The sequence below is a fragment of the Juglans microcarpa x Juglans regia genome, chromosome 2D (genome assembly GCF_004785595.1).
Source record: "Juglans microcarpa x Juglans regia isolate MS1-56 chromosome 2D, Jm3101_v1.0, whole genome shotgun sequence".
In the NCBI taxonomy this organism is placed as follows: Eukaryota; Viridiplantae; Streptophyta; class Magnoliopsida; order Fagales; family Juglandaceae; genus Juglans; species Juglans microcarpa x Juglans regia.
In genome coordinates, this window is record NC_054596.1 from 38,278,922 (window position 1) to 38,306,620 (window position 27,699).

Sequence of the window (27,699 nt, forward strand, 5' to 3'; positions counted from 1 at the left end):
CGAATCAGAAAGATTTTGAATATTTTTGTGAAGCGATGCATATTGGGTCCACGGGCATGCATGCTGCAAAGTACTCAGTGCTATTAATTCAGAATGAATTCAGCGACGTATCGGCCTCCACATGATGATCATAATGCTCCTTTTGAGTACATTTATATAATATTTTACCATATGCATGCACGTTGTTAGGTACTGCCTTAAATTAACAGTGTTTCCGTTAATAGTATACTGTCACTGTAATGGCCAACATCCATCGGGAATACATATATATATATACGTGTGTCAAACCCCACATCATGATCAACAGGTGTCGCTGTTGCTGAAGCATTGACATACATAACATCATCACACACACACATATTTATATTTATATATTTGTCATCAATTGGAAGTAACGTACAGCATATTAATAAATAATTTCATATATAAAATAATTGGGAGATAAGACAAGCTGAGTTTATATATTTTTAGTTTGGTATCTGCACTGCAACTTGGTTATTTAAAAAGATCATATGGGCATCAAGTATCCGCACATATTTAGAAGGAAGAAACTTTGGATCAAATTCACGCAGTACTTTTTTTTTTTTTTTGGCCGGCGAAAGAGGTTTTGAATTCCAAATCTCCATTTCGGAAGTTGGAGTTATATCAATCAGACCACATATCTTTAACTTCACGGAGTACTTTAAACTTAAATAAAAGTCCTGTACTGTTAGAATGAAAACTCACACGGGAACAAATATATCAGTTTGGGAAATAAATCTCATAATATATACCTCAATTTAATAGTCCAAATTAGAGTGAATTCTAAGACAAGGGTCTCTTTTCTAATTAATTCCCCATGCATGCCAGTCTATCTTTATGTCCCCCGAGAAAACAAAAATATATGTTATATAAGCACACTTATCTAAAGTAACATATTAATTAGCTCATGATAAGTCCGTTTGGAGAATGCACTCTCTAAAATGTTGACATCATGATATGATTTTATTAATTCTTGTAAATCACATCATATTATGTCATCAGTGTAAATTTCCATGGCTTAAACACGAAGAAATCATAAAAGTTTTTAAACTAAAAAAACTAGCAATTATTGAGAGAGAGAGAGATCATTATTGAGAGTTTGATGCATGATAAAAGTAGAGTGCACAAGAGGCTCTTCACTATATATAATATCAATAAAGATCTAGGACAGTTGAAAAAACGAACTTTTTCTTTATTACGACCATAATATCCGTGTAAAAAGCCTTTTTTCAGATAGGTGGGTGGAAGAGTACTGGAAGTGGTCCATCGGATCATGTCAAACCAGCTGGGACCAAGAATGCAGAAAAGCGCAGAAAGCTCAAATTAAGATCATTGGAGATGAAAGATAGTTCATATATTGGAGTTGGAAGATGAAAATAATTTTGCAGGATAAGTTGTTCAGCGCGCAATAAAAGTGAATAGAATCAGGGCCGTGTAGAGAAATTAATGAATACTGATCTGCATGAGTGCATGCATGAGAATTATTGGATTTCTGATCTGAAATAGGAAGAGAGAGAGAGGTCAGGTGGTCCAGAAGATAACATGGAATTTGGGACCATTTGCATGCAAATTGCAAAGCCCAAAAAGCACGAATTTATGTGTAAAGAAGTGTTACGATCGAGGACCCAGTTGTGGGTTGGAGAATAGAATGTGGCCACGTATACAGGGTGGGAATCAACGTCCAATTGAAATGAATTTTCTGCTATTTGCTTTTGAGAAGGGGAAGAGAGGGGAGGGGACTGGGGAATTGGGACCAGAGCATTTACCTTGAGAACATGTTTTGTTTGGGACACAGACCACCACTTTGCGTCCATTCCGTTCTTTTAGCTGACACTAACACGTTATTGCACGTGTAAGGCTGTAATTATACTACTCCTTTTCTTTTTCTTTTTTCCTTGCTGGGAACTGGGAAGGACAAGATTGCAAATTCTCAAAAAGTGGGTTCATTCAAATTGGTTAATTCATATTGCTCAAGATCATGGTGGAAATCTACTTCAAACGAATAAAATTTGAAAAACAGTCCTGTCCAGTACTAGTACTGTGTAAGGTTCCAGCGTCCCAACATCGTTGAGATCAGAACCAAATATAGAAATAACCAAGCAAAGTCAGGTGCTTTAGATATTTTAGCTACATATTTCCATGCCTCTCAACTACCAAGCTGGATGGCATTGGGTGAATTGAGAATGGATGCAAGCTGGCCAGTTAATTTGGCTTGGATTAGGGATATGCATGCATGCGTTTACTGTTATCTGTATAATGATAGGCTACTGATTAAAAATGTAAAAGAAAATATGTTATTGCACACACAATTGTCATATACATTTGCTGTAATATATACAGAGTCATCAACTAAATTAGTGGAAATAATACAAGGAAATCGAGTATAAAAGGAAACACAATGGACGTTGGTAGACAGCTAGCTTCTAGAATTGATACACAGCTTAATACAAGGCTAAATTTCAAGCTATTCAGATGCACTCAATTCTTTTAGTGAGCTATCACCAACTGTGGAGAGATTCTTGGCAGGTTTATCGGGTCCCTTAGTTGGAGCACTGATATGCCCCATCAAGCTCAACGGAGCAGCAGTGACCTTGAGCTTGTTTCGTAAGTTCATAAATTTAGGTGCAACTAGTGGCTTTGTGAGGATATCTGCTGGTTGGTTTTTACCGGAAATAAATTGGACCTTAAGATGACCTTGATTGACACGTTCTCGAACAAAATGAAAATCAATGGCCACATGCTTCGTACGAGCATAGAAAACAAGATTGATGGAGAGATATGTGGCACCAATATTGTCGCACCATAAAATCGGTGGTTGGTTCATATGAATTCCAAGATCATTGAGAAGTCCCTGAAGCCAAATGAGTTTAGCAATGCAGTTAGCAAGAGCACGATATTCAACTTCCGTGCTTGAGTGAGGAACAGTGCGTTGTTTGCGGGAACTCCATGAAATAAGATTGGATCCATAATAAATGAGATAGCCGCTCGTGGACCGACGATCATCTGGACAGGCCGCCCAATCCGCATAGAGTAGGCTTGAAGCATGTTGGAAGAGCTCTCTGTGAGGAGTAGGACATGATGGGAGGTAGCTTGAAGATAGTGTAAAATCCTCTTTACAGCTATCCAATGATTAACAGTGGATCTTTGCATATATTGACAGACATTATTAACAGCAAATGAGAGATTCGGCCTTGTAAGTAAGACATATTGAAGAGCACCTATAGTCAGATCATGAAATGGATCGTTGTCAAATAGTTGAAGGGAATGCACTGAAGACATTAGAGTAGAAACAGACTTTGCATTCTGCATGTTGGTCTTCATAAATAAGTCTTGGATATATTTATGCTGTGAAATAAAAAGACCATTTGGTTGGAAATGTGCTTCTACTCCTAAAAAGAAATGAAGATGTCCTAAGTCTTTAACTGGAAGTCCAAGTCGTAAGTTGTCAAGCAGAGTATGGATAGCATTCATGGAGGACCCAGTAACAAGTATATCATCTACATACACGAGAACGTAGAGTTCCAGTGAGTGTTGGCGATATGTGAAGAGAGAACTGTTAGCTTTGAAAGCCAAAAATCCAAGTTGAAGAAGATGGCTACTGAGCTTGAAATACCATGAGCATGGAGCTTATTTGAGGCCATAGATGGACTTATGAAGCTTGCACATGTGATGTGGATATTGAGGGTGAATAAAACCTTACGGCTGGGCCATGAAAACTGCTTCAGATAAATTACCATGTAGAAAAGCATTGGAGACATGGGCCAACGACGAGCGACGACAATGGAAAGAATCAGCCATATAGGTTGTGATTTAACAACTAGACTAAACGTCTCACCGTAGTCGAGTCCTGGTTGCTGGTGAGATCTTTTAGCTACTAAACGGGGCCTTGTGACGCTGAATAGTGCCATCTGCATTGTACTTCAGGCAATAGACCCATTTATTGCCTATGACATTCATGGAGAAAGTAGCAGGAATAAGGGACCAGGTGTGGTTTTGGAGAAGTGCATCAAACTCTTCGTTCATGGCCCATTGCCATGCTGGGTCTTTGTTGGCCGTAGTGAAACACGTTGGTTCCACAAGAGCTGGAGTAGATATCACTGTAAGAGCTCAGCTAGAATAAGGGATAGTGTGATCAGTGTATTGTTTGGGACACCGAATGTTATTTTGGAGCCTTGTGCGCATCAGATGGAGAGAGGGAGCAATTGTGGGAGCCGAAGAAACAAGTGGTGTTGATGGATCAGTTACAGGCAGTGAGTTCGGAGAAGCTATGTTGTTGAGTGGAGAAGATGAAGATACAGGAACATCACATGTAGCAATCGGTGGAGTAGTGGAGCCCACAACTGGTATCTGCACATTCAAAGGAAGAAATGCCAATGGACTTGTTATGTTAATGGGCTTGATAGATGAAGAAATGGGGTCATGCTGAAGTGGTTTAAAATTGAAGTGGGCCTTATCGAATATGACATTTATTGCTATGTAAATATGGCTTGTAGGTTGATGAAGCACTTGTAGCCTTTGTGAGATGGGCTATATCCCAAAAAAACACAACTTGGACTTGTAATCCATTTTATGGGAATTGTAAGGCCTTAAGTTTGGCCAACAAACAGACCCAAAAGTTTTGAAAAATGAATAACCGGGCTTGACTTTGAACAAACACTCAAAATGAGATTTATTCCCAATAATCGCAGAGTGAAGTTGGTTAATGAGAAAACAAGCAGTTTGAAAAGCATGAGACCAAAATTGTTTTGGCATGGAGGCATGAGCCATAAGAGAAAGTCCAATTTCAACGATATGATAGTGTTTGCGTTCGACGGACCCGTTTTGTTCATGTGTGAGGACAAATTAAACGATGAAAAATTCATTGACGTTTGAAGAATTGATTAAGGCGACGAAATTCTCCACCCCAATCAGTTTGAATAGATTTGATTTTCCTTCCAAATTGGTGCTCAACAAATTTTTGAAAATTATAACATATTAATTCAACATCTGATTTGCGAGCTAAAGGAAATAACCAGGAAGATTTACTATAATCATCACGAAAGATAACATAATATCGATACCCTTCAATAGATGAAATTGGAGAAGGGCCTCATACATCAGAAAATATGAAATCTAAAGGATGATGAGATCGAGAATGAGATAAATAAAAGGAGAGTTTATGGTTTTTGGCCTGTTGAAATGAGTCACAAATAGGCAGAAGCTTATTGTCATGTACAGAAAGATTATTAGAAGCAAGAATACTGTGAACCAAGCGTATGGAAGGGTGGCCAAAACAGCATTGCCAAGTATCAATTATAACCCTTTCGCCGACACAAGCAGATTTGATGGTGGGGGGAATGAGGAAGATGGTAGAGTTCGCCTTTAGTTGGTCTGCGGAGGAGGATTTTTCTCGAAGTGAGATCCTTCACACAAAAGAAATGAGGGTGAATTCAAAACACACATTGTTATCTTTGGTGAATTGACTAACAAAAAGTAAATTCTTTTCTATAGAGAGAACATGCAAGAGATTTTTTAAGAGAAGGGATTTGGAAGGTGTGGAAATTTGTGAGGCACCAATGTGTTGAATTGGCAAACCTGCCCCATTTTCGACACGTATGTGATTTGTACCCATATAATCTTCAGCCTGCAGAGTCAAATTATTAAGATCAACCATGAGGTGGTGCGTTGCAGCAATGTTTGGATACCAACTGGGATCAGATTGTGATGGAATAATGGCTATATTTGCTTGATAAAAGTTGGTCTGGTCAGCTTGATAAAAGGTGTCAAACTGATGGTAACACTTTAGAGCAGTGTGACCATGTCTGTGGCACACTTGGCAAATTGGTTTTGAGCCATTTAAAAGGGAGTTGTGGCCACCACGACCTTTTCCACAAAATCGGTTTTTTCGATGCTGATAATTCTGATAGAGAGTGAGGATTATTTGTGTTAGAAACTGTGTCAGCAGATGCATTTGCAAGCTCCACAAATTTATGTTGATGTTCCCGTCGCGACTCATATGTAAGAAGGTGACTATATACTTTTTGAAGAGACATGGGGTCAAACCTTGTAGTAAGAGAAGTGATGAGAGGGTCATATTCAAACCCAAGATCAGCTAGTATATAGCTAATTAATTCATTGTCTGATAGAGGTTGATCGACAGCAACTAGTGTGTCACCATAATATTTTATTTTTTGATAGAACTCTGGAATAGTGTTGTTGCCTTTTTTGCATGAAGCAAGATTGAGGTGTATGGTAGTGACTCGGGCTTGAGATTGAAGAGAAAACATTTCTTCAAGATCTTGCCACACAACATGTGAATTACCAAAGCCAACAACATGGGTTAGAACATCACCAGACAATGAGGATATGATGACAGATAATAATAATTGATCTTGTTGTTCCCAGTCATGGTAGTCTGAGTTTGGAGACAATATAGGAGCACTGGAGTCAATGCTTGTAGTAGAAATCATAGGTGGTGGGGGTGCAAAGGAACCATCCATGAAATGAAATAGATTATGAGCTTTGAGATATGGGACCAGTTGGGCATGCCACAGAAGATAATTCTCTCTATTAAGCTTGATCGTAATGAGATATATAAGGTGATTGAAATAAACAAGGGAAGAGGTGGAGGACATGGTGCTTTTGGTTTGAGAAGTTGCTAAGGAAGCCATGGAAAAAAAAATGCGTGAGTCAGAATGGCCCGTCTCTTGATACCATAAAAATGTAAAAGAACATATTTTATTGCACACACAATTTTCATATACATTTGCTGTAATATATACAGAGTCATCAACTAAATTAGTGGAAATAATACAAGGAAACTGAGAATAAAAGGAAACACAGTGGACGTTGGTAGACAACTAGCTTCTGGAATTGATACAAAGCTTGATATAAGGCTGAATTGCAACTTATTTAGATGCACTCAATTTTTTAATGAGCTATCACCAACTGTGGAGAGATTCTTGGCAAGTTTATCGGGTCCCTTAGCTGGAGCTTTGATATTGATCGATTTGTTTTTTGTAAAGACTTTTACAGGATTGTCTATGGGTTAGGATACAATGCGAAAACAAAATCTTATTCATTTCATTTGAAATGATAAAAATATCTCATGATTTGCATTGAATTAATACTATCCATTTAATTTAAAATGGAGAGGATATTTTGAGCACCACATTTTATCTACACAAAACTTGTTTAGTGGTCTGAAGACAAATAAGGACAAGGCCATCAACCATAGTTGAAATTTTCATGTTGCACTCAGCCATTGTGACCCAAGACCTTCAAAACTTGAAACCAAAAGCAGCCACTAAGAAGGGTTGGGCAATGGGGGCTCGTTTGCGCATCTTCTACCTATAGGAGGAAGACTGACGTCAAATAGAATAAAGAATATTCTGCAGGCTAGTTTCAACAAATAATTCACAGAAAAGGAAGATAAAAGAATCGTCCAAAACACAAAGAAAATAACTCTAATGCTCAATTCACAATGATCAAAATTCAAGAATGTCGAAATCAACACACAAAATGAGCTATAATAGCTGTAAATCGACAATATCAGAACTTTACCAAAAATAGCAAAATCTCAATAATCACACCAAAGATAAATATGTAATTAAAGAAGTAATCTGGCAAAAATCTGGGCCAAATTGAATTCAGAATTACTTCCTATACGATAATAAAATATTACCATAAAATGTAAAAAATAATTAAAAATGAAGATTCAGAAGGGAAAATAATATATTTTGGTCTCAAAATTGATGCACACCAAGTGTATCTGGGTGACCACGATGTGCGCGTCGAAAAGAGTTTTTTGAATTGGGGTCATATGCGCGATTCTGATACTCGTAACCAAAGTTATGGCAAAAATACCGAAATGTGCCCAAAACTACCCCAATCAAGGAAAGATTACGATTTCCTGCCATCTTTGCGCTAATCTTCCACCTCAAGGTATTTCAGCGCCATCAACGTGTAATTTGACAACTCAACATCATCTGATTCGGATTCTCTTGCATCAAATACAAATGACTTTTTGTAGGACGAATGTTGGGCTAGGTGGTGGAAAGAGCTACTAGCTATCCGATAATATTATAGGAGTTCCAACTAAATTGATGGGATATATTAAGTAGTCTAATTTTAATTAATGGGGATATGGTTGTGGTTTTAAAGGAAAGTGATAGTTAAGGGTAAGTAATTAATTGTGTACATGATGTAAAAGTCAAATTCATCTTATACAAGTATATACGTATGTGAGCAGTGGTTGAAATGGACGACGCAGCCAGTCTTAGACTTTTAGTTGAGGACATGCTATAGTTCGTACATGTGTGCATTACAAGTTGAAGAAAATACATAAATATATTGTTCATACAATTCCTCAATCTGGAAACATCCTCCCAGCTTATAGTACAGTTTAGATAGGGAATACCTTCAATCAATTATGCTCAAAAATTTTGAAAAGAAAAATCTTGATCGACCAACGAGTTATGGAAGAATACTAGAATATTAAGTAGCTATGCAACTTGGGTTGCTACAACTCAATATATATGAAACTTTAGGTTAAAATAATCATGGAAAAATAAGTTTTGTAATGAAACAAGAAGATTGAATCGATTGAACTATTGTGATAATTAGGCGAACTCGCCCCACGAGGTACTTTTGTTTTACCAAGAAGTGTCAACTCGATTATTATATTGAAACATGTTGTTGTTGTGTGTGTTCTTGCATTGCGGGTGCTTGGTTTCAACTCAAAAGGCGTTTGACAAAATGGTTAAAGCGTATGTGCAATGCGATCGACCCGATGAAGCTGTTAGGCTTATTGAGAAAATGAAATCCTAGAGAGTGAAAGCTAATGGATAACTCTCGCTAATGTTTTGGCTACATGTGGGAACCTGCAAGGTTGGTGTACAAGTAAATCTGACAATATGCCCAAGAAGAGTTTTGTTTGTTGGAACACATAATAATCAATGGACATGTTGAGGCTAGTAAGACTAAATGCAATTACATTTGTTGAGGTTTTGGGAGCCGGAAGTCATGTTGAAGGAATTTCATATTTGCTCTCGATGTCTTAAGATTTTTGTCATTCAACCTGGCATTGGACACAATGGATTGTTCTATGACTGACATATTAGGTCGAGCAGATTGCATCACTGAAGCAGAGGAGTTAAGATAGAACCTGTCAATGGCAACACATCATTTTGTTTTTCAAAAGGTTGCTGGGTGGCTGCAGAATCTATAATAACTTCAAGGCTGTAGAAATAGCAGCCCAGGTTGTTGTTTGATGGAAGTTCATGAGGATGTGGTTTCTGATAATTTGTAAAGGGTAAACCATCACATCCGCAATTCTGAAAGATGTATGAAATGTTAAAGAGGACATGATAAATAGATTAAAGAAAGCTAGGTATGTTCGAAAATATAAAGAAAATAAGAAAATCAAGGCAGAAAATAAATTTTGGACTCCAAGGCTTATCGTAACAACGATTTATTTATAACGTATTTTGTCTCATTTCATTGTGTTATAGAGTATTAATAAATTGTTCTCAAGATATAATGAAACCCTCTAATTCGTTGTTCTAAAATAGCACATTTTACAGAACAACTAAAAACAATATTGTTTTAGAATTACGAGATAAAGAAATTTTTTTAGAAGGAAAAGTTATTGTTTATTCATTTTCTTTGGAAAACTAAACAAATAAATTATACAGCGATCCTAAGTTAGTGTTGACCATTATAACGTAATAACCAGAAATCCTTCATAATGGTCATCAAATAACCCTCTTATTATTGCTCGTAATTTGCATCATAATGTCGGGTAACTAGAAAACGGCTAGTTTTCTGTTATATATCAGATATAGGTAAGACTTCATATTTTCAAAATAAATGTAGAGTTCCTTGCGATGATGCATACGTGCGCCTCATAGCTCCCCTTGCCCTTGTGTTAGGGACCCCGGTCTTATCCCTAAACACTAAATACTACGAGCTCACCTTGGTGAGGTTGTTGAACTAGTGACCTTCCCAACTTGCTTGACCTTCAACTTCAATGGCAAAGGAATGATGGTGATGATAACGGTGAGGATGATGGAATTTGGTAGTCCAAGTATTTAGTGGAGGCAAAACAATATGGAATAGCTAAAGGACTTGTCCTTGAGTGTGGCGCCAAGATGATGGAGGCTAGGGTTGATGGAGTGTAGTGAGGTTAGGGTTTCGGGTAAGAGCAATTAGGGTTGTCGAGATCTTTGGGGGGATTGGCTAGGTTGGACAGTTTGGAGTGGATAAGGAAAGATTCCTAGATAGTTGGAATCACTCTAGGAAGGAAAGGAAATTTCGGGTATGGCCTTTTATGGAAAGTTGTTGGTTGACTTGAGGCAAAATAAGAAAGGGGAATATTTAAGGAATTGATAATGAACAGTTCCTTAAATCAAGGGATATGAAATGGATGGAGTCAAAATTACCTAAAAGGTAAGAGTTGCCTTATAGGAAACTAGAAGACTTCGGCTATGGCAAAATGGAATATGGAAAGAATTGTAGTAGCCGAATATGGTAACTATATTTCAACTAGGGCTTGATGGATGGAAGAATGAATTTATGGAAGGTATGTCAAACACTATGGTGGTCGAAAATATGGTGTATGAAAGGATTGAATGAGCAATGGAATGGATGAACACAAAGGACAAATTATGAATACTCAAAAACTTGAATGAACACAAAAATAACACAATCAACTTTGATTCACGAATGGCACAAAGATGAAAAGAAACCTCATATATTGATAAATGAATTACATTTATTCACGAATTGCAAAGTATAATTCTCTCTTAAGGGATTCACGAATTGTACCCCAAAGAGTCCAAGTGCTAAGCACCGAAATAATGATCTCAAGAACAATAGCCGTCCACAACGGAAAATTGTCAAAAGATGTAAATGAAATGACTAAGGGTCCTATTTATAAAGGTTACAAAGTAGAAACCCCCAAAAGGTCTCTTGAAAAATAATTAAATAATAAAGCAATAACATAGTAGCATGGGCCAAGTTGGCCCGTGGCATGCATGGCCCATGGGTGGGCTAGGATAGTGCATGGTCTTCAGTTGGGTTGGTCTGGTCCATGGCTGGCTGGTGGTCATGGCATGAAGCCATGAAAGGGCCTGCTGGTGGGCATGGCATGGTGCCATGCAAGGCTTACTGATGGTCTTGGCAGTTAGACATGCGTGTGTGCTGCATAGCCCAGGTAGGTGGCCTGGGCGTTGGCTCTGCATGGCACAAGTTGGAGCCGTGCGTTAGATGGCATGCCTATGAAGGCATGCCACTAACCTGGCTAGAGTGCGGCATGGGGCGCATGCAGGGGTGTGCGCGCGCATGGGCTTGCGCGTGGGTGCGCTTAGGGCTGCATGCATGGGAGTGCGGCGCAGGGGCATGCGCTGGGCTGTGCACAACCACTAACCTCGTTGAGCCTGGCCTGCATACTGGGCACCCTGTGAGTGTCAACACGCGGGCCAAGGCATGCATGCATGCTAGGCGCCCCGTGCATGTCACGGCATGAGCCAAGACATGTGTGTAGGCTTGTTGTGGGGCTGTCCTTGGCTGTCAAGGGCAGTGTCAAGGCATTGCTTAGGGCCACTTTCTTAGGGGTTTTGACATTCCCCCTCCCTTCAAGCACATCCTTGCCCTCGAGGATCAAATGAGGAAATCTTACCCTTATGTCATCATAGTCTTCCCACGTTGCTTATTCTCTTCGCACCCCTCCCCATCAGATTAGAACTTGCCACACTTTTCTTCTTTTTCTTCCTCTTGGTACCACTCTATAATCAAGTACCTCCCTTGGTTGTAGAAGCATTTGGCCTTCTTCATCAAACTTTGGTAATTCCTTCATAATAAGCTTTGGATCACCAACTCTTTTCTTTAATAGGGTCACAAGGAAAACCGGATGTAGGTTGGAGGTTGGGGGTAGTTCCAACCTATAAGCTACCTCACCCAATTTTCCTAACACCTTAAAAGGCCCATAATACCTTTTAGATAGCTTCAAACAAAGCTTTTTCCTTAAGGTCATTTGGCCAAAAGGTTTAAGCTTCAAGTAGACATAATCTCCCACATCAAAGGCTTCTACACGTCTTCCTAATCATAATACTTCTTCATTCTTTCTTGAACTCTCTCTTCACCGTTGTTAAAATTTCATCCCTAGTGAGCAACTCACTCTCAACTTCATCACTCTTGGCCGTGCCTTTCTCATAGTTCACCAAGATGGGTAGTAATCTTCCACAAACAACTTCAAAAGGGCTTATTTGGATGAAAGCATGAAAAGTGGTATTGTACCAATACTTAGCCCATGGCAAATAGTCTCCCCATCTTCTTTGCTCCTCATGGAAAAAGCATCTCAAGTATTGTTCAAGGGTTCTATTCACAATTTCCGTTTGCTCATCGGTTTGAGGATGATAGGATGAGCTAACCTTCAACTTACTTCCTTGCAACTCAAATAGTTCCTTCGAAAAAGTACTCATAAACACTATCACAATCGGTCACTATACTTTTTGGAAAACCATGGAATGTCACAACATTATTCACAAAAGCTTTGCCCACACTCTTGGCCATGTATGGATGTCTAAGAGGAATGAAGTGAGCATACCTATTTAGGCGGTCCACCACCACCAAGATAACCTCATATCCTCCACTAATGGGTAAACCTTCCACAAAATCCATAATTAAGTCCTACCAAATCAAGTTTGGAATGGGTAATGGTTGTAAGAGCCTGGATGGAGGTCTTGTGTCGTACTTTATCTTTTGGCATGTGTCACACTTGGCCATTAGTGTCTTCACGGCTTTTTTAATGCCTTCCCAATAGAAAAAGTGCTTCACCATTATGTAGGTCCTCAACCAACCCGAATGGACACATTCCTTGCTATTATGAAAGTGGTCAAGGATATCCTTCCTCAAATTATGAACATTCGGCACATAGATATGATCTTTATAGTAAATCAAACCATCTTTCACTTTGAAACCAACAACACCATCACCTTGGGTTTCTAAAAGTTCCATAATCTCTATGACTCTCACATCAATCTTGGTAGCTTCCCAGATTTTATCTCAAAGCCTCCATTCGGCCCCACTCAAGGCCAACATGGAAGATTCATCTTCCTCATGCACTAGTCACAAAATTGAGTTTCCCTCACGCCTACTCAAGGCATCTGCCACTTTATTTTCCTTACCTGGTTGGTAAATGATGTCATATTCAAAGCCAAGGAACTTCACTAAGAACTTTTGTTGCTCAAGAGTCACTATCTTTTGTTGGAGTAAATGCCTCAATGCTTGTTGGTCGGTCACAATAAGTAAGGCCGCCACATCTTAACCACATGCACAACCGCAAGCATTTCCCTAGCATAAATACTCCATGCTTTCTTCATAAGTCCAAGTGCCTTAGAAATAAAGGCTAAAGACCTCTTGTCTTGAACCAAAACAACTCCAATACCCTCACCACTTGCATCCGTATACATTTCAAATGGTCTTTCAAAGTTAGGCAATGCTAACATGGGTGTATGAGTCATGCCTCTCTTCAATTCATCAAAGGCCTTTCTTGCCTCTTGGGTCCACACAAAGTTGTCCTTCAACAAGGATGTAAGTGGCTTAACAATAAATCCATAATTCTTTACAAACCGCCTATAGTAGCCGGTTAATTCCATGAACTCTCTCAAGGCCAAAACATCACTAGGCAATGGCCAATTAACCATGGCCTCAATCTTCCTTTGATTCACCTTCACCCCCTCTCCTGAGATGAAGTGAGCAAGATACTCAAGTTCTTTCTCCATAAAGGTACATTTGGAAGCCTTTATGTAGAAGTGGTGTTCTTCCTAAATCTTCATCACAATTCTCAAGTCTCTTGTGCCCTTCAATAGTCTTGGAGTAAACCAAGATATCATTAAAAAATACCAATACAAATTTCCTCAAAAGTGGCTTGAAAATTGTGTTCATTGCAGCTTGAAAAGTTGATGGAGCATTACACAACCCAAACGGCATAACAAGATACTCAAAGTGCCCGAAATGTGTTCTAAAGGCCGTCTTGTGTATGTATTCACTCTTCATTCTTATTTGATGGTAACCCGCCCTTAAATCAAATTTAGAGAAAACTCTTGCACCATGAAGTCATCAAGCATCTCATCCACGGTTAGGATAGGAAATCTATCCTTCACCGTGGCTTCATTTAAAGCTCTATAGTCGGTGCAAAACCTCCATGTTCTATCTTTCTTCTTCACTAGTAACACAGGAGAAGAAAATAGACTAGTACCTGGCCTTATCAAGGCATTCTTCAACATGTCATCCACTTGCCTCTCTTATCTCCCCTTTTTGAAAATGGGCATAACGGTATGGTGGAACATTTACTGATTTCTTTTCATCAACTAGTACAATGCGGTGGTCAAAGAGTCTAGAAGGTGGCAAGGTACTAGGCACCTCTAGAACTCCTCTATGGTCTTCCAATACTTCTCTAACCTCCACAAGCAGCCCCTCTAAATCATCTTTATTGCCTTCTTTTTCACTCTTCTCAATATTGCACAAATGCTCTTCATTGGCCACCATGATAGTAAAACAATTGGCTCCTCCTTCACAAAACTTTTCAAACATAATGGCCTCACAAGATTTTACTTCCTTTGAAAGGTTGTCCAAACTCTCTTCTTTGACCCAAGCTTGAACTCCATAGTCATGTTATGGTAACCATGAATAACTCTTTCAAGGCCCTTGAGCCAAGCATTGCCCAATACCACATCAAGACCCACTAGTGCCAACACATAAAGGTCGGCTACAATTCTCACACCTTGAACATTCATCTTCACTTCTTTGACAAGCCCTTCACATTTAAGCTTGTTCTCATTTGCTACTTTCACTTCAAATAGTTCAATAGTACACGGCTTCAATCCAATTTTGTTGACAACATTGGCATTGATGAAATTGTGTTTGGATTCACTATCCACCAAAAGAGTCATCTCAAACTCCCCCACCCATGTCATTACTCTCATGGATGTAGGTTTTTGTACTCCGAATATTGCATTCAATGACAATTTAGCCTCCTCTAGTGGTTCACTAGATTCGGCCTCATCTTGCTCGAATTCTTCACTAGATGACTCCACATGGCCATCTACTTCTTCTTCACTCATTCCTTCTTCAAGCAACACATGCTTGACCGGCTCTACACTTATGCTCTTTGTTCCATTTGTCACCACACTTGAAGCAAAGTCTCTTCTTTATCCTCTCTTGAACTTCTTCTCTAGACAACTTTTTCACTTCATATGGCTTTGGTTTTGATGCACTCCCTTCTACCTCTTTGCCTTTCCAAGGAACTTTGGTTTACAAAGGTTTGGAGAATTTGCTCCCCATGTCCTTGGAATGACTCTTCTCAATGTGAGTGCTTTCCTCCAATATCTCTGCCATCCTCATAACTTCTTGAAGTCTTATTGGTTGCTTCAACTCAATCTCCTTGGGTAACCAAGGTTTCAAACCATCAACAAAGGTGTCAATTAATGTCTCTTCGGACCAACCCCTCACCAAGGTTTGGAGTTTCCGAGATTCATTAATAAAATGGTGCACATGTCCCTCTTGTTTCAACTTGGAAAGTTGCCCATGGTGGTTAACAATTGGTGAAGGCCCAAATTGCATCAAAAACTCATTCTCAAAGGCCGTCCAGCCAAGGCGTTTCCTCTCCTTGTCATATTGATCATGTAGTCAATGCCACCACTTACTTGCCCTTCCTTCATGATGAAAACAAGCAGTAGAAACTATTTCTTCTCTTGGAACTTCATAGACACGGAAATAATGATCAACTTTGTCCAACCACTCATATGGATCCCCCCATTGAACTTAGGGAAATCCACTATTGGCCTCTTTGGTCCTAGGTTATAAGCCCAGTTTCCTCTTCTCTCATCATAGTGGTCTTCCTCATGTCTTTGGTTTCTATGGCCTCTCTCTATCCTCACTGTAGTGTCTTCTATTGGCATGGTCATAGTAACCATTCGGTTCTTCATGGCCAAAATCATTCTCGGCCTCATGTTGTTCTTCATACCTTGGAACTTCAAACCTCACATCTTGTGGCTCTCTCAAAACACTAGGACTTCTAGAATGATAGACATCATCTCGGATCCATCTCTCCACGGCCACATGCTCATTTTCAATCCGCCCCCTTCTTCTATACTCGGGTCTTTGTGGTTCTTGCTAGGAACCCGTCACACTTGTCTCGGCTCCATCAACAAAGGCCTCATGCCTTTGTCCATTCATATTTGGGGTAAATCTTTGGCCATTGGTCTCGGCCAATCTTTTCTCAAGCCTTTCAAGGCTTGCATTATTGTCACATCTCATGGCATCCATCACTCTTCTATTATCTTCGGTCCCACGAGATGTATGATTCAAGGCCATCCTTAGTTTAGCTAATGTAGTGCTAACCACACCAAGGTGTTGGTTAGCCTTGTGGTATTCTCCTCCAAGGCCTCAATGCATTCCCGGTTGGAACCACTTTGATCCATGACCTCATGCACTTCACGGTTCATGGCTCTTCAACTTGCAACTGAGCTTGCAACGGAGTCTTGCCCACAGCTTGGACAACAACTTGGTTGGTGGAGCTTGATCACGGCTCAAAAGTCCAACCTTAGGTCCCTCACCTTCAAGGGTGGTCGATCCCTTCAAGAACATTATTTCGTCTTCTACCTCAACCCCCAAACTTTGTATATTCAACAATTCAACAATAAAAAATAATGGGATCCACGAGGATCTCCCCCAACCAATTCATAACTTTTTGAGTTAACGCGTCGTTTACCTCTTGGAGAAGTGAGAACTTCTCAAAACGCCAAGCAAGATGCACCTCTCAATGAAAGCACCAATTAATATTAGGGACCCCAGTCTTGTCCCTAAACACTACGGACCATGAGCTCGCCTTAGTGAGGTTGTTGACTGAGTGACCTTACCAACTTGCTTGGCCTTCAACTTCAATGGTAATGGAGTGATGGTGAGGATGATGAAATTGGGTAGTCTAAGTATTTAGTGGAGGCAAAACAATGTGGAACGGCTAAAGGACTTGTCCTTGAGTGTGGCGCCAAGATAATGGAGACTAGGGTTGATGGAGTGTAGTGAGATTAGGGTTTCGGGTAGGAGCAATTAGGGTTGCCGAGTTTGCATAGGGTTGAATTAGGGTTGGCGAGATCTTTAAGGGGATTGGCTAGGTTGGATGGTTTGGAGTGGATAAGGAAAGATTCTTAGATAGATGGAATCACTCTAGGAAGGAAAGAGAATTTCAAGTATGACCTTTTATGGAAAGTTGTTGGTTGACTTGAGGCAAAATAGGAAAGGGAGAGATTTAAGGAATTGATGATGGACACTTCCTTAAATCAAGGGATGTGAAATGGATGGAGTCAAAGTTACCTAAAAGGCAAGTGTTACCTTATAGGGAACTAGAAGACTTCGGCTAGGGAAAAATGGAATAAGGAAAGAATTGTGGTAGCCGAATATGGTAAGTATATTTCGGTTAGGGCTTGATGGATGGAAGAATGAATTTATGGTAAGTATATCAATGTGGAACTAACATTTCTTTTTCATATACTTTAATGAGTTGACATTGTATTTGTCGAGAGTTGGTAGAATTACCTTGATTTAAGAGCATTTTGTTGAAACTGCGTACTTTTCTACCTCTGTTTCCGCTTCTTGTTGTTACATACAATTGATTAGAGAAGCTACAATGAAATTTTTGATATAGTGATGTCGAGGAGGAGTTCAATTTCATTTAGCAATGTGGTATAAGGTGTTCATCAAGTCTGCATGGAAGGGCTTGGAGTCCACCCTTGAAGTCTAAATATCTTTTTGGCAAATGGTTTTGATGTTATGCAATTGAGAAAGAGGTTTAAGGGGATGGTGGCCAACATGAAATTTGTAGCTTACAATGTGCGTGGAGTTCAAATGAAATTAATGGCTCATAAGAACTCGGCCTTTGAAAAATACTAGAGCTCGTTTTACTATAATGGGTGATGTGACAAGGACAAAAATTTGGCATGGCATGATGTGGATCAAACAATTACGGGTTTGGACTGAGAATTGATATGAGATAAGTTGTTATGGTTTTAGATAAGTTAAATAAAATATTGTTATAATATTATTTTCTAATATTATTATTGTTTTGAGATTTGAAAAAGTTGAATTGTTTATTATATTTTGTGTAAAAATTTGAAAAAGTTGTAATGATGAGATGGATTAAGATCACTTCTCAATTCAAACGGGGCCCAGCTTTCTTGAGGTTATCTAATATAATTTTTAATAAGGTAACTTTGGTATCAGATAACTTCTTGATAACGAGAAACTTCAGAGACCATGCAAAGTCAACATATCTTTTACCTAGTTAAATCGAGACCCGTATAGCATGCCTACATCACATGAATTAGGTAAATTATCAAGTTGTCAACAATGGGACGAGATCCCCAAAAGTTCTTTGCACCCGAGATCTGAATCTAAAACCATTATAGGGTCATCTAAAAACCATAACATGCATTATTAATTAGTTACAACTACCTATTTAAGTTTCCAGTTTTTTCTCCATGATAAGTATTAGTCACACTAGGCTATGTTTGGTTAGTAAGATGATCTGAGATCACCTCAAACTACCTTATTACTACTCACAAACTATTTACTACTTTTTTGCTACAATTCATTATATTTTCACTACTTTTTCATTACTATTCATAGATCATCTTAGATCACTTCAACATCTAAATGTAGCCTAAAAGAACCAGCCAATAGGATGCAATCATGCAATCCATGTAAACAATACGTAAAAATAGGGAACACTTCATGAGGCATAGGCTAATACTCCTAATCTTAAAAAGGTAATAAGAGACCAAAGAAAAGAAAAACAAGCGAAACAATAAACACAAGGTGTAAGGGCTTATTATTCAATCTTCTTGATCCCAACCGAAAAACAAGCAATTTATGAGCTGTCTAATTTCAGCAACCCACAGGGCCACAAGGTGTAAGGGCTTATTTTGTTTGGCAGCAAGTAAACAAAGTATAGATTTTAAACTTGAGGGAAACAATAGACACAGAAAAGAAGATGCTAAAAAATAAAATCGAAGTATAGTTCAATCTTTGGTGGCCCACAAGTTGTTCAAATCTTCTTGATCACAACTCAAAAGCAAGTAGTTTCCAAGTGTTTTGATTCAAATGTCTTTATGCTTTGGCATGATTGTCTTGGTCATCCGAGATCAATCATGATGCGTCGAATAGTTAAAAATTCATATGGACATCATTTAAAGAACTAGAAATTTTTTTACCAAGTGATTAATTACAGTATTGCAGATCTCGTCTACCAAAATGAACGACAATGATACCGCAACAACGCGTTTAGACTCTTCTTGTATGGCATTGATCGGTTGTATATGTCTTGTCATAGTCAAATTATAAATATTTACGATTAAAAATTTTAAATTTGCTATGTTTGGAAGATAAACTCAACTCATATCAAAGTAATCATTAATATGATCCACTATTTTTTCAATTTTTCATAAAAAAAGTTGAAACTCATCTCAATCTAAAAAATATTAAATTTATCTCAATGAAACCCATAAAATGGTTTAGTTGAGTCATTTGTTAAACGTTTGCAATTAATTGCTCAACCATTACTTTTGAGAACAAAAATATCTATTTTTGCTTGGAGACCCATATTAAATTTGCATGCTGCAAATGAACCTTACATTTGGCCAAACATCAAATAGTTTTTATTTTCGTACTTTTAGTTGTGTTGTGCATGTTTCGATTGTACCTCCCCAATACACTAAAATGGACCTCAACTAAGAAAAATGAATAAAAAAGCTAACAAGAATTGACATCTACACAAATGGATATCATAAAGCTGGCAAGAAATGACAAAATAGCAGAGGTGATTTCGCTCGGAAGGAGAACCAAGAAGGAGAAAAATCGAATCGTAAGTAGAATTACCATTTTGTCACTCCATTTTCAAGTTATTTACGACCCTTTAAGTACATTCCAAACCGAAATAAACATTTTGGTCAAAATATTGGAAACTGGATAGAACAGACTGAAATGGCAGGAATTTAATCCGAGAAGGAATATCAACCTATGTCGTGTAAGCTACTATTCCAGCACGAAAAATCCCGTTTATTCTTGCCAGAACGAAACATAAATTAAACACTGGTATCAAGTTACAAAGGTCTTATATAGGTTAAAGTAATCTGAACACATGCAATACATACGTCTAAATAAATATCTAATAAAAGAATGATTTGACAATAATCCAATTTGCCCATATGTATTCATTAACAAGTTAGATTTTAGATTTGCTATTGTTGCAATATATATTGGAACTCTAGAAGAGCTTATGAAAATTGCAACTTATTTAAAAAATGAATTTGAAATTAAAGACCTTAAAAAACAAGATTTTGTCTTGGTATGCAAATTGAGTACTTTTTAAATAGAATTATTGTTCATCAATCAACATATACAAGAAAAAGTCATGAAACATTTTTACCTAAACAAAATGCATCCCTTAAGTACTCCAATAGTTGTCTTGTCACTTGTTGTGAAAAACTTTTTTCACCCTCAAAAAGATAGTGAAGAGATTCTTGGTCCTAAGTACCATATTTTAATACAATTGATGTTTTGATATATCTTACAAATTGCACACAACCAAGTATTGTGTTTTCAGTCAACTTACTAATAATATATAATTATGGACCAACTCAAAGGTATTGAAATAGTGTTAAATATATTCTACGCTATCTTATATGAAACAATTGACATGAAATTATTTTTTCCAAAAGGGTTGAATTCTCAATTAATTAGTCATGCATACTCAGGTTTTCTTTCAGATCCGCAAAAAAGATCACAAACATGACCTATTCACTTGTGGTAGTACTGTTATTTCATAGATATCTGTCAATCAAATATTAGTTGCTACTTCTTCCAACTACTCAAAAATTATTACAATTCATGAAACAAGTCAAAAATGCATTTGGTTAAGATCAATAATTCAACACATTTGAGAAAACTGTGGTTTTTCCACAATCAAATATAGCTAAACAACATTACATGAAAATAATGTGCATCACAAAAATCAAGAGACTCTATCAAAGAGGATATTAAGGTCAAGCAAATACGATATTGTGATAATTTGTGGAGCAATTCACTAAAACATTACCAACTGCAACATTTAAAAAGTTGATACATTACATTAGAATGCATCAACTCAAGGATCTTTGATTATAAACTATTGAAACTCTACATGATCATGAGGGGGAAAAATAATCATACAAATTGTACAATTTTTCCTTCGCTAAAGGTCTCCCACTAACTGTTCTTTTGCAAGGTTTTAACAAGACAATCTTAAAACATTCTAAAGTACATAATAATATTGTATTATTTTTCCTTTGCCATTGGTTTTTTTCCATCGGCTTTTCCTTGACAAAGTTTTAACGAGGCATTAAATGTGTATATGGTCATTCACAGGAAAATGTTGTAAATATACATGAACTTGGTGGATGACCATTTTATTTAGATTCCACCTCTTATAATTCTAGCTTATTCATGTATCAATTCTTGAAATTCTAAATTCAGGAATATATCTTGTTAATTCATATATCACCCTTTTATATATGAATTAAATCTCATACTCCCTCAAACACTTACCAAGCTTTTCCCCAAGATGTGTCTTAAAAAGAAAACCGCCTACATCTTATAGAAGCCCTACTTGAAGCCCTAATAGAAGTAGGGCAGCCTTGGTGAATCTTGAAGATGAGACTGTATACAAGTGCCCAGTTCTGCAATTCTGCTTACATAATAAACTTAAAATATCAATCACAGAATTGATACATGAATTAAATCTCCCAAGCAATAGTCTGCCATACAACCGATAAACACGCTAAGAAACTGATATACCAGTCCATATATAACATAACATGAACTTAACCCACACTTCATCACACATATAATAGGGCTTGCAACCAGTTCCAAAAACCTATTCAAATTTTCACTGTTTTTTCTCAAGGAGATGTATAAGTTCCACCAAAAGAAGTGACCAATAGGGATGTAGTCAAGGTAAATAACAAGTACAAACACTAAAGATTCCAAGAGGCATGGGCCAATACTCAAAATCCTGAAAACATATCAGTGACGCAAGAAAAGAAAATCCTAAAAAATAAAATCAAGTCTAGATTAATGGCCACTGATTATTCAAATCTTCTAAACCAAGCAAAACCTTAAGTATCTAACTTCAATTGACGCTCTTCAATGATAATATTTTTTATCTAACTTCAATTGACGCTCTTCAATGATAATATTTTTTTTATAAGTAAAAATTTATTAATGTCAATAGGCGTAACTAAGTACACTAGATGTATACAAGAGAAAACACCTAGTTGAGATGCAAAAGAGAGAAAAAAAAGGATAAACCCATCTAGGAAAATGAACCTAACAAAGCCCTAGCCCAAGCCCAAAGATGCGCTTGCCCCAAACCACTACTAGTGCACCAAGCCTATCCCACCAAACCAAATTTTGCCCACGAGCCTATCCCACCACCAATTCCCCAACACACTTCTCAATACTTGTAAACTCCAAACAAGCCTACTAAAAATATACAATTGGTTCTGTCTTCCCTCTGGTCCTCTCTCGACTTGAACTACCTCCTAAGACGCTTTAACTCTCAGCTCTTCTTAGATCTTGATCTTGCGCCAAGTACATGACCCACCTCTATTGCAGTGAGTAGTACTGTGAATTGATCCTCGAAACCTTCGCAGGTAATCCCCACCCACTGTTGTGTCTCATTTACCTTGTCCATAACCCAATCCGATGATGAATCAACTATATTGTTAATCAGAGGGAGAGATATCAAGGAGACAACATCTTCTGTAGTCTCCGCTCCAAACTATAGACCAGGCCTTGAAAACTCCCCTCGCAAGGTACCAATGACAGCCTCATCCCTTCCTCCACACCAGTTCCTAAAACTCGCAGTGCTATTGATGTTGTCACCACCTTGGCCAAAGGTTATGTGTCGTCCGACAAGATGCCTGAAGAAGTACACCGGTTACCTCCGACATGGGTGGTGGAACCATGGTCGCCATTTGAATTTTGGGGTTAGCAGAAACTCCCCCAAACCTTGACAATACAACACACTTTATTATGCCGCCGATGCCGTCATTTTGATGAAAAGAGCATTGACTGCGCAACTCATCGGCGATTTCTGAGTCACCATTGGTGAGGGAGGGGCAGTCCATTTCGGTCGTCTCCACGCCAATACCCGACGTAGAACCCACTTTGAATGTAGATGACCCGCTTCTCCTTTTGACCCTCCACACTCGCCTGGGTCTAGATATTGAAATTGGGTCAAACCCAACTTTCTTTTTCTCTTTTTCTAACTTTTTAGCATTCAGCCCATCACTTAACATGCCAAGCTCACCCTTATTGGGCCTTACAGCAGCACCATTACCACCTCTTAGCTCACCTAGCCCTCAATTTTTGCAGATAACATAGCATTCAACTCAGCAAGCCGGTGTTGCATCTCTTTTAATGTACAGTGCATACTATCAAAAAAATAATAAATATAATGAAGAGGAAAATGACTAATAATAAGTAGTGACAAATAACTTATCAAAAAGATAAAAAGTAGTGACAATTTATATTCGCTATGACGTTAACCAAAAAATCTTTAATTTACAAGTATGCCAGTGCTACCCAAGGTTAAATACGCACTTAGATATCGAGAAATTCAAAATATTCCCGAGGAGGTTTGTCCTCGTGTTTGTGGGTTAACCATCCTAACAGCATCTCTACCCTATTAACTGAACCCACACTACATCAAAGTATTTATTAGGGCCAGCAACCAGAGTTACAAGTACCTATTAAAATTTTCACCTTTTTTTTTCTCCATGATAAGCACTAGTTATCCTAAAAGCAGCCAATAGGATGCACCCAATAGGGAAGATTCCAAGAGGCATAGGCTAATACACCTAATCTTAAAAAGGAAATAAGAGATGCATCAAAATTCATCTTCGTCTTTCATAGCTTACTGCAGCTTGAGAAACCAAAAACTCATAAACCAAGTAAATTTGTAACTCATTTGTTTGGTAATAAACACAAAAATTTTGTCCGAAGGGCCCTGCCTTGGAGAGATTCCCCAACATCAAAAAATAAAAATAAAATAAAAATTTCCAATAATGCAGCATGAGTAACCCAAAACTCAGATAATCAATGCTAAAGAATTCAAGATTAAAATTGGGCATCAACAGTAGAAGTCATGAAGGCAAGGGGCAATGGTAACAACATCAAGTGACAAGCCATATATTAAAGCATTTGAGGGTTCTGCATGCTGTCTAGAAGCTATGAAAGGTAAGGGGCAATAGTAACATCCTGCCACATATTTAAACAAATTCTGCAGTTTACTTGCTCCATGTGAACAGAAATATGGCAAAACTAAATCAAGGAAGCCATCAGCACCTACATATGGGAATATAGCCCTCAAGGAAACATTTAAAGTATAGAGATACATTAAACAGTTTACTCACCTGTAATTGCTTCTTGCTGATTTCCAGGCTAGACACAAATTCAATTTGTGGCTAAGCAACCGTAGAGGCAACAATTAAAGATAAAATAATATGGTAGAGTATCTGCTCAACATAAATTAGAAAATTTGAACTGAAGCCTAGAAATTACAGTGAAGTGTGTTCTACATACTGAAAGACATAGAATACCACTAATGGGATATGTCCAGTTATAACAAAGACTGTTTCTGGTTCAGAAAAGCGAAAACTATCAGAAAATAAAGCCCCAAAACTATAAACATGTACATGCCAACCTTAACAGAGTTTAACAGAGAAATAAGGCGGAAAAAAAAAAAAAAAAAAAAAAAAAAAAAAAAGAAGAACAAGAGAAAGAAGCGCACACAACTGAAAGTTTGAATAACACAACACAAAAACCATCCCTCCCAACTGTAGACGAAGACCCCCTATAAAAGAATCGTCAAATTTCATCTATATGAGTTTGCGTATGACACATCAATATGAAGTTAAAAGTATTTGAAAGATTAAGCAAGAAGAAAGAATATGCAACAGCACCTCTGCCAAATTTAAAAACAATACAAATCAATTTACTTTGGAGATTTTAAACAAGGACAGTCTGTAGATGCTCAGAAAATCTATTTGACTCATTAAATTGAGCCAAGTTTGATATCTCCAAGAACAACAGCAAACATTTTGCTAACGGTTACTTCCATACCTGTGACATGGGTTGCTCATAGCTGAAAATTGAACTTTTCACAAGCTTCACAGCAGGAGCGTCAGATGTTTCATCTGCATCACTCCAAAGGGTAAACGAGGCCCCCAAGAAGGGTTTATAAATCAGCCAAGAGATGAGTAGCATACCTCTAGGTTGCAAATGATGCAGCCAAGATTACTGAATAAAAGAAGGCATATGAAGTCTATTGTTAAAAAAAATTCAAACAAAGAAATTGAGTAAAGATTACATGGATGCAAAAAAATAATGTGAGCCACAAGAGACAAAAACAAAGCTCTTTTATTTCAATTATCAAAGACAAGTACCAAAAGAATGGGACTGAAAGAAATAGAATCCATTCCTAACAAAGAAACTTAAAACTCATACCATATATCAACCAAGGGAAATTCAGCGCTACCACCTTCTCAAACTTCAAGCAGATGAAGTTGGCGGATACTGAAATCATAATAAGAAACTCCAACTCTGGAACAAAAGTTTTGCCGACATTGATTGTAGACAATCTTTAATTATCAGTAAAATTGTATTCAATTTAATTAAAGTATCAATAAAGCAAATCAATAACTATTAGCTACATTTATATTTCATCACTGACCAAGTTCAATCTTGTTCTTTTCCTTCTCCTTTAATCGGTTATATGGTTTCTGCTTCCAAAAGGTACAGAACTTCATGGTGTATTCAGTAATCTATGGGTTCTAGTCCATTAATCTTAGGGGTCTAGGAGTCATATTTGGGATGCTATTTGTTCTAAGGATCAAAGACGATTCCATTTTTTCATAAGCTTTCTTCATTCTTTCTTGGTTGCCATTAGTCCATCTGTTTAGGAGCTTATTTGAAATAAAAAAAATTCTAATTCCAATTTTGAGGTAGTTTTTCATCTTCTTTCTTCAAAAGTTTCATCAAAAAGGATGAAGGAAGAATATTTACTCTGGCTTCTAACACTATTACCCTCAGCCAGACTTTTCTTTACACGTTTACCTGCCAACTCCGGAACCATGCACGATGCCCCATCCTTCACCTTCTTTTTGCAAGGGGAGGAGATCATATGGTCAAGAGTTTATTGTCTCCTCAATCTGAGTTTCCAAATAAAAGAATGATTAATCACTTTGACCCTATCCAAAGTTAGACTTAATTAAGCAATCTCATGAAGTTTCTGTTTTTAAACCCCATGTGAAAAACACTTGCAGATGTATCAACAGCTAAAAATAGACTCAAAAAGCTTCTTTTTTTAAAATCGCATGGCAGAATGCCAGAAAGCATTGGCATTTTTCCTACACGAGTATATTTTGCAATTCGACATTAAAAATCGCTCAAGAAAAAGAAGCAAGAATCCTATCAATCAAGAAGTGGCAGGGAATAAAGTTTTACCTATGATCAACCCCTACCAAATGGTAAGAGTAGAGGAAGCCGCAGGGCAAGAAAAGTATGAGCCGACCGCTTGAATCCAAGATGGTCAAGCATCAGACCATTGAACAAAAATAATGGAAGAAAATAACTCTAGTTTCTAACATTATTTCCCCCAACCTGACTTTTCTTTATAAGTTTCCTTACCGACTCTGGAACCTTGACCTCATCCTTAACCATCTTCTTGCAAGGAGAGGAGAGGTTATCTGGGCAAGAGTTCATTGTCTCCTGAATCTGAGTTTCCAAATAAAAAGATCGAATCTCTTTGAACATCTATCCAAAGTCAGCCTTGGTTGAGCAACCTCATGATGTTATGATTTTAAACCTCAGCGAGAAGAATCAACAGCAAAAAATAGACTCAAACTGCAGCATTTTTTTAAATCGCGCGCCAGAAAGCATAAGGCTGCTTCAGTCGAGCATGCAACTTGGTCATTGGCATTTGTCTGACACCACTATATTTTACAACTCTTGACATTCGAAATCACTTCAGGAAAAGAAGCAAGAATCCAATCAATCGAGAAGAAGTAGAGAATAAAGTTTTACCAATGATCAACCGTTGGTTAAAATACAGGAAGCTGCAGAGCAAGAAGAGTATGGGCGACTGGTTTGAATCCTAGATGGCCAAGCATTGGACCACAGAACAAAAGTACCCCAAATCAGCAAGTAAAAACCAAGTATCGGATGATGGAGGCTCTGTCAGCTCTGAAGGAGACAAGTGGGTCCAAGCCATACACCATAGCCAAGTACATGAAGGAGAGGCACAAGGCCTTACTCCTTGCGTACTACCAGAAGATATTGGGTCTACAATTGAAGAACTTGGCTGCAAGGCATTGCACTTGACTAAAAAATGACAAGCTTGCAAAGGCCAAGACAACCCACCACCAGACAAAATTCAGAAACCATAGCTAAGAAGCTTACGAAGAGGAAACCCCAGAAGAAGGTCATGCCTGGGGCTAACAAGACAAAGAAAGTGACCCTTGCTAAGCCCATGCAGCACAAGTCAATCAATTCCCTGTACTGCCAAGAGAGCAGAAAGCCACTGCCTGAAATAGAAAAACA

At 38.0% G+C, this 27,699-nt stretch overlaps 1 protein-coding gene across 3 annotated transcripts; it reads right to left on the reverse strand.

Moving 5' to 3' along the window:
• Positions 1-23,636: 23,636 nt before the first annotated feature.
• LOC121249103 lies at positions 23,637-27,491 on the reverse strand. Of its 3 annotated transcripts, none has more exons than XM_041147775.1 (7): positions 27,184-27,491; positions 26,788-26,874; positions 26,215-26,309; positions 25,606-25,701; positions 25,222-25,295; positions 24,513-24,568; positions 23,637-24,124 (listed from the first exon to the last, which is right to left on the reverse strand). In XM_041147775.1, the coding sequence occupies exons 3-7, from the start codon at positions 26,279-26,281 to the stop codon at positions 24,064-24,066; spliced, it is 354 nt and encodes a 117-aa protein (XP_041003709.1). In that variant the 5' UTR covers positions 26,282-26,309; positions 26,788-26,874; positions 27,184-27,491; the 3' UTR covers positions 23,637-24,063. The 3 variants fall into 3 exon arrangements, with proteins under 3 accessions (XP_041003709.1, XP_041003708.1, XP_041003710.1); XM_041147774.1 differs by having other exon boundaries at positions 26,788-27,092; XM_041147776.1 differs by having other exon boundaries at positions 23,637-24,357; positions 26,788-27,491.
• Positions 27,492-27,699: the final 208 nt, after the last annotated feature.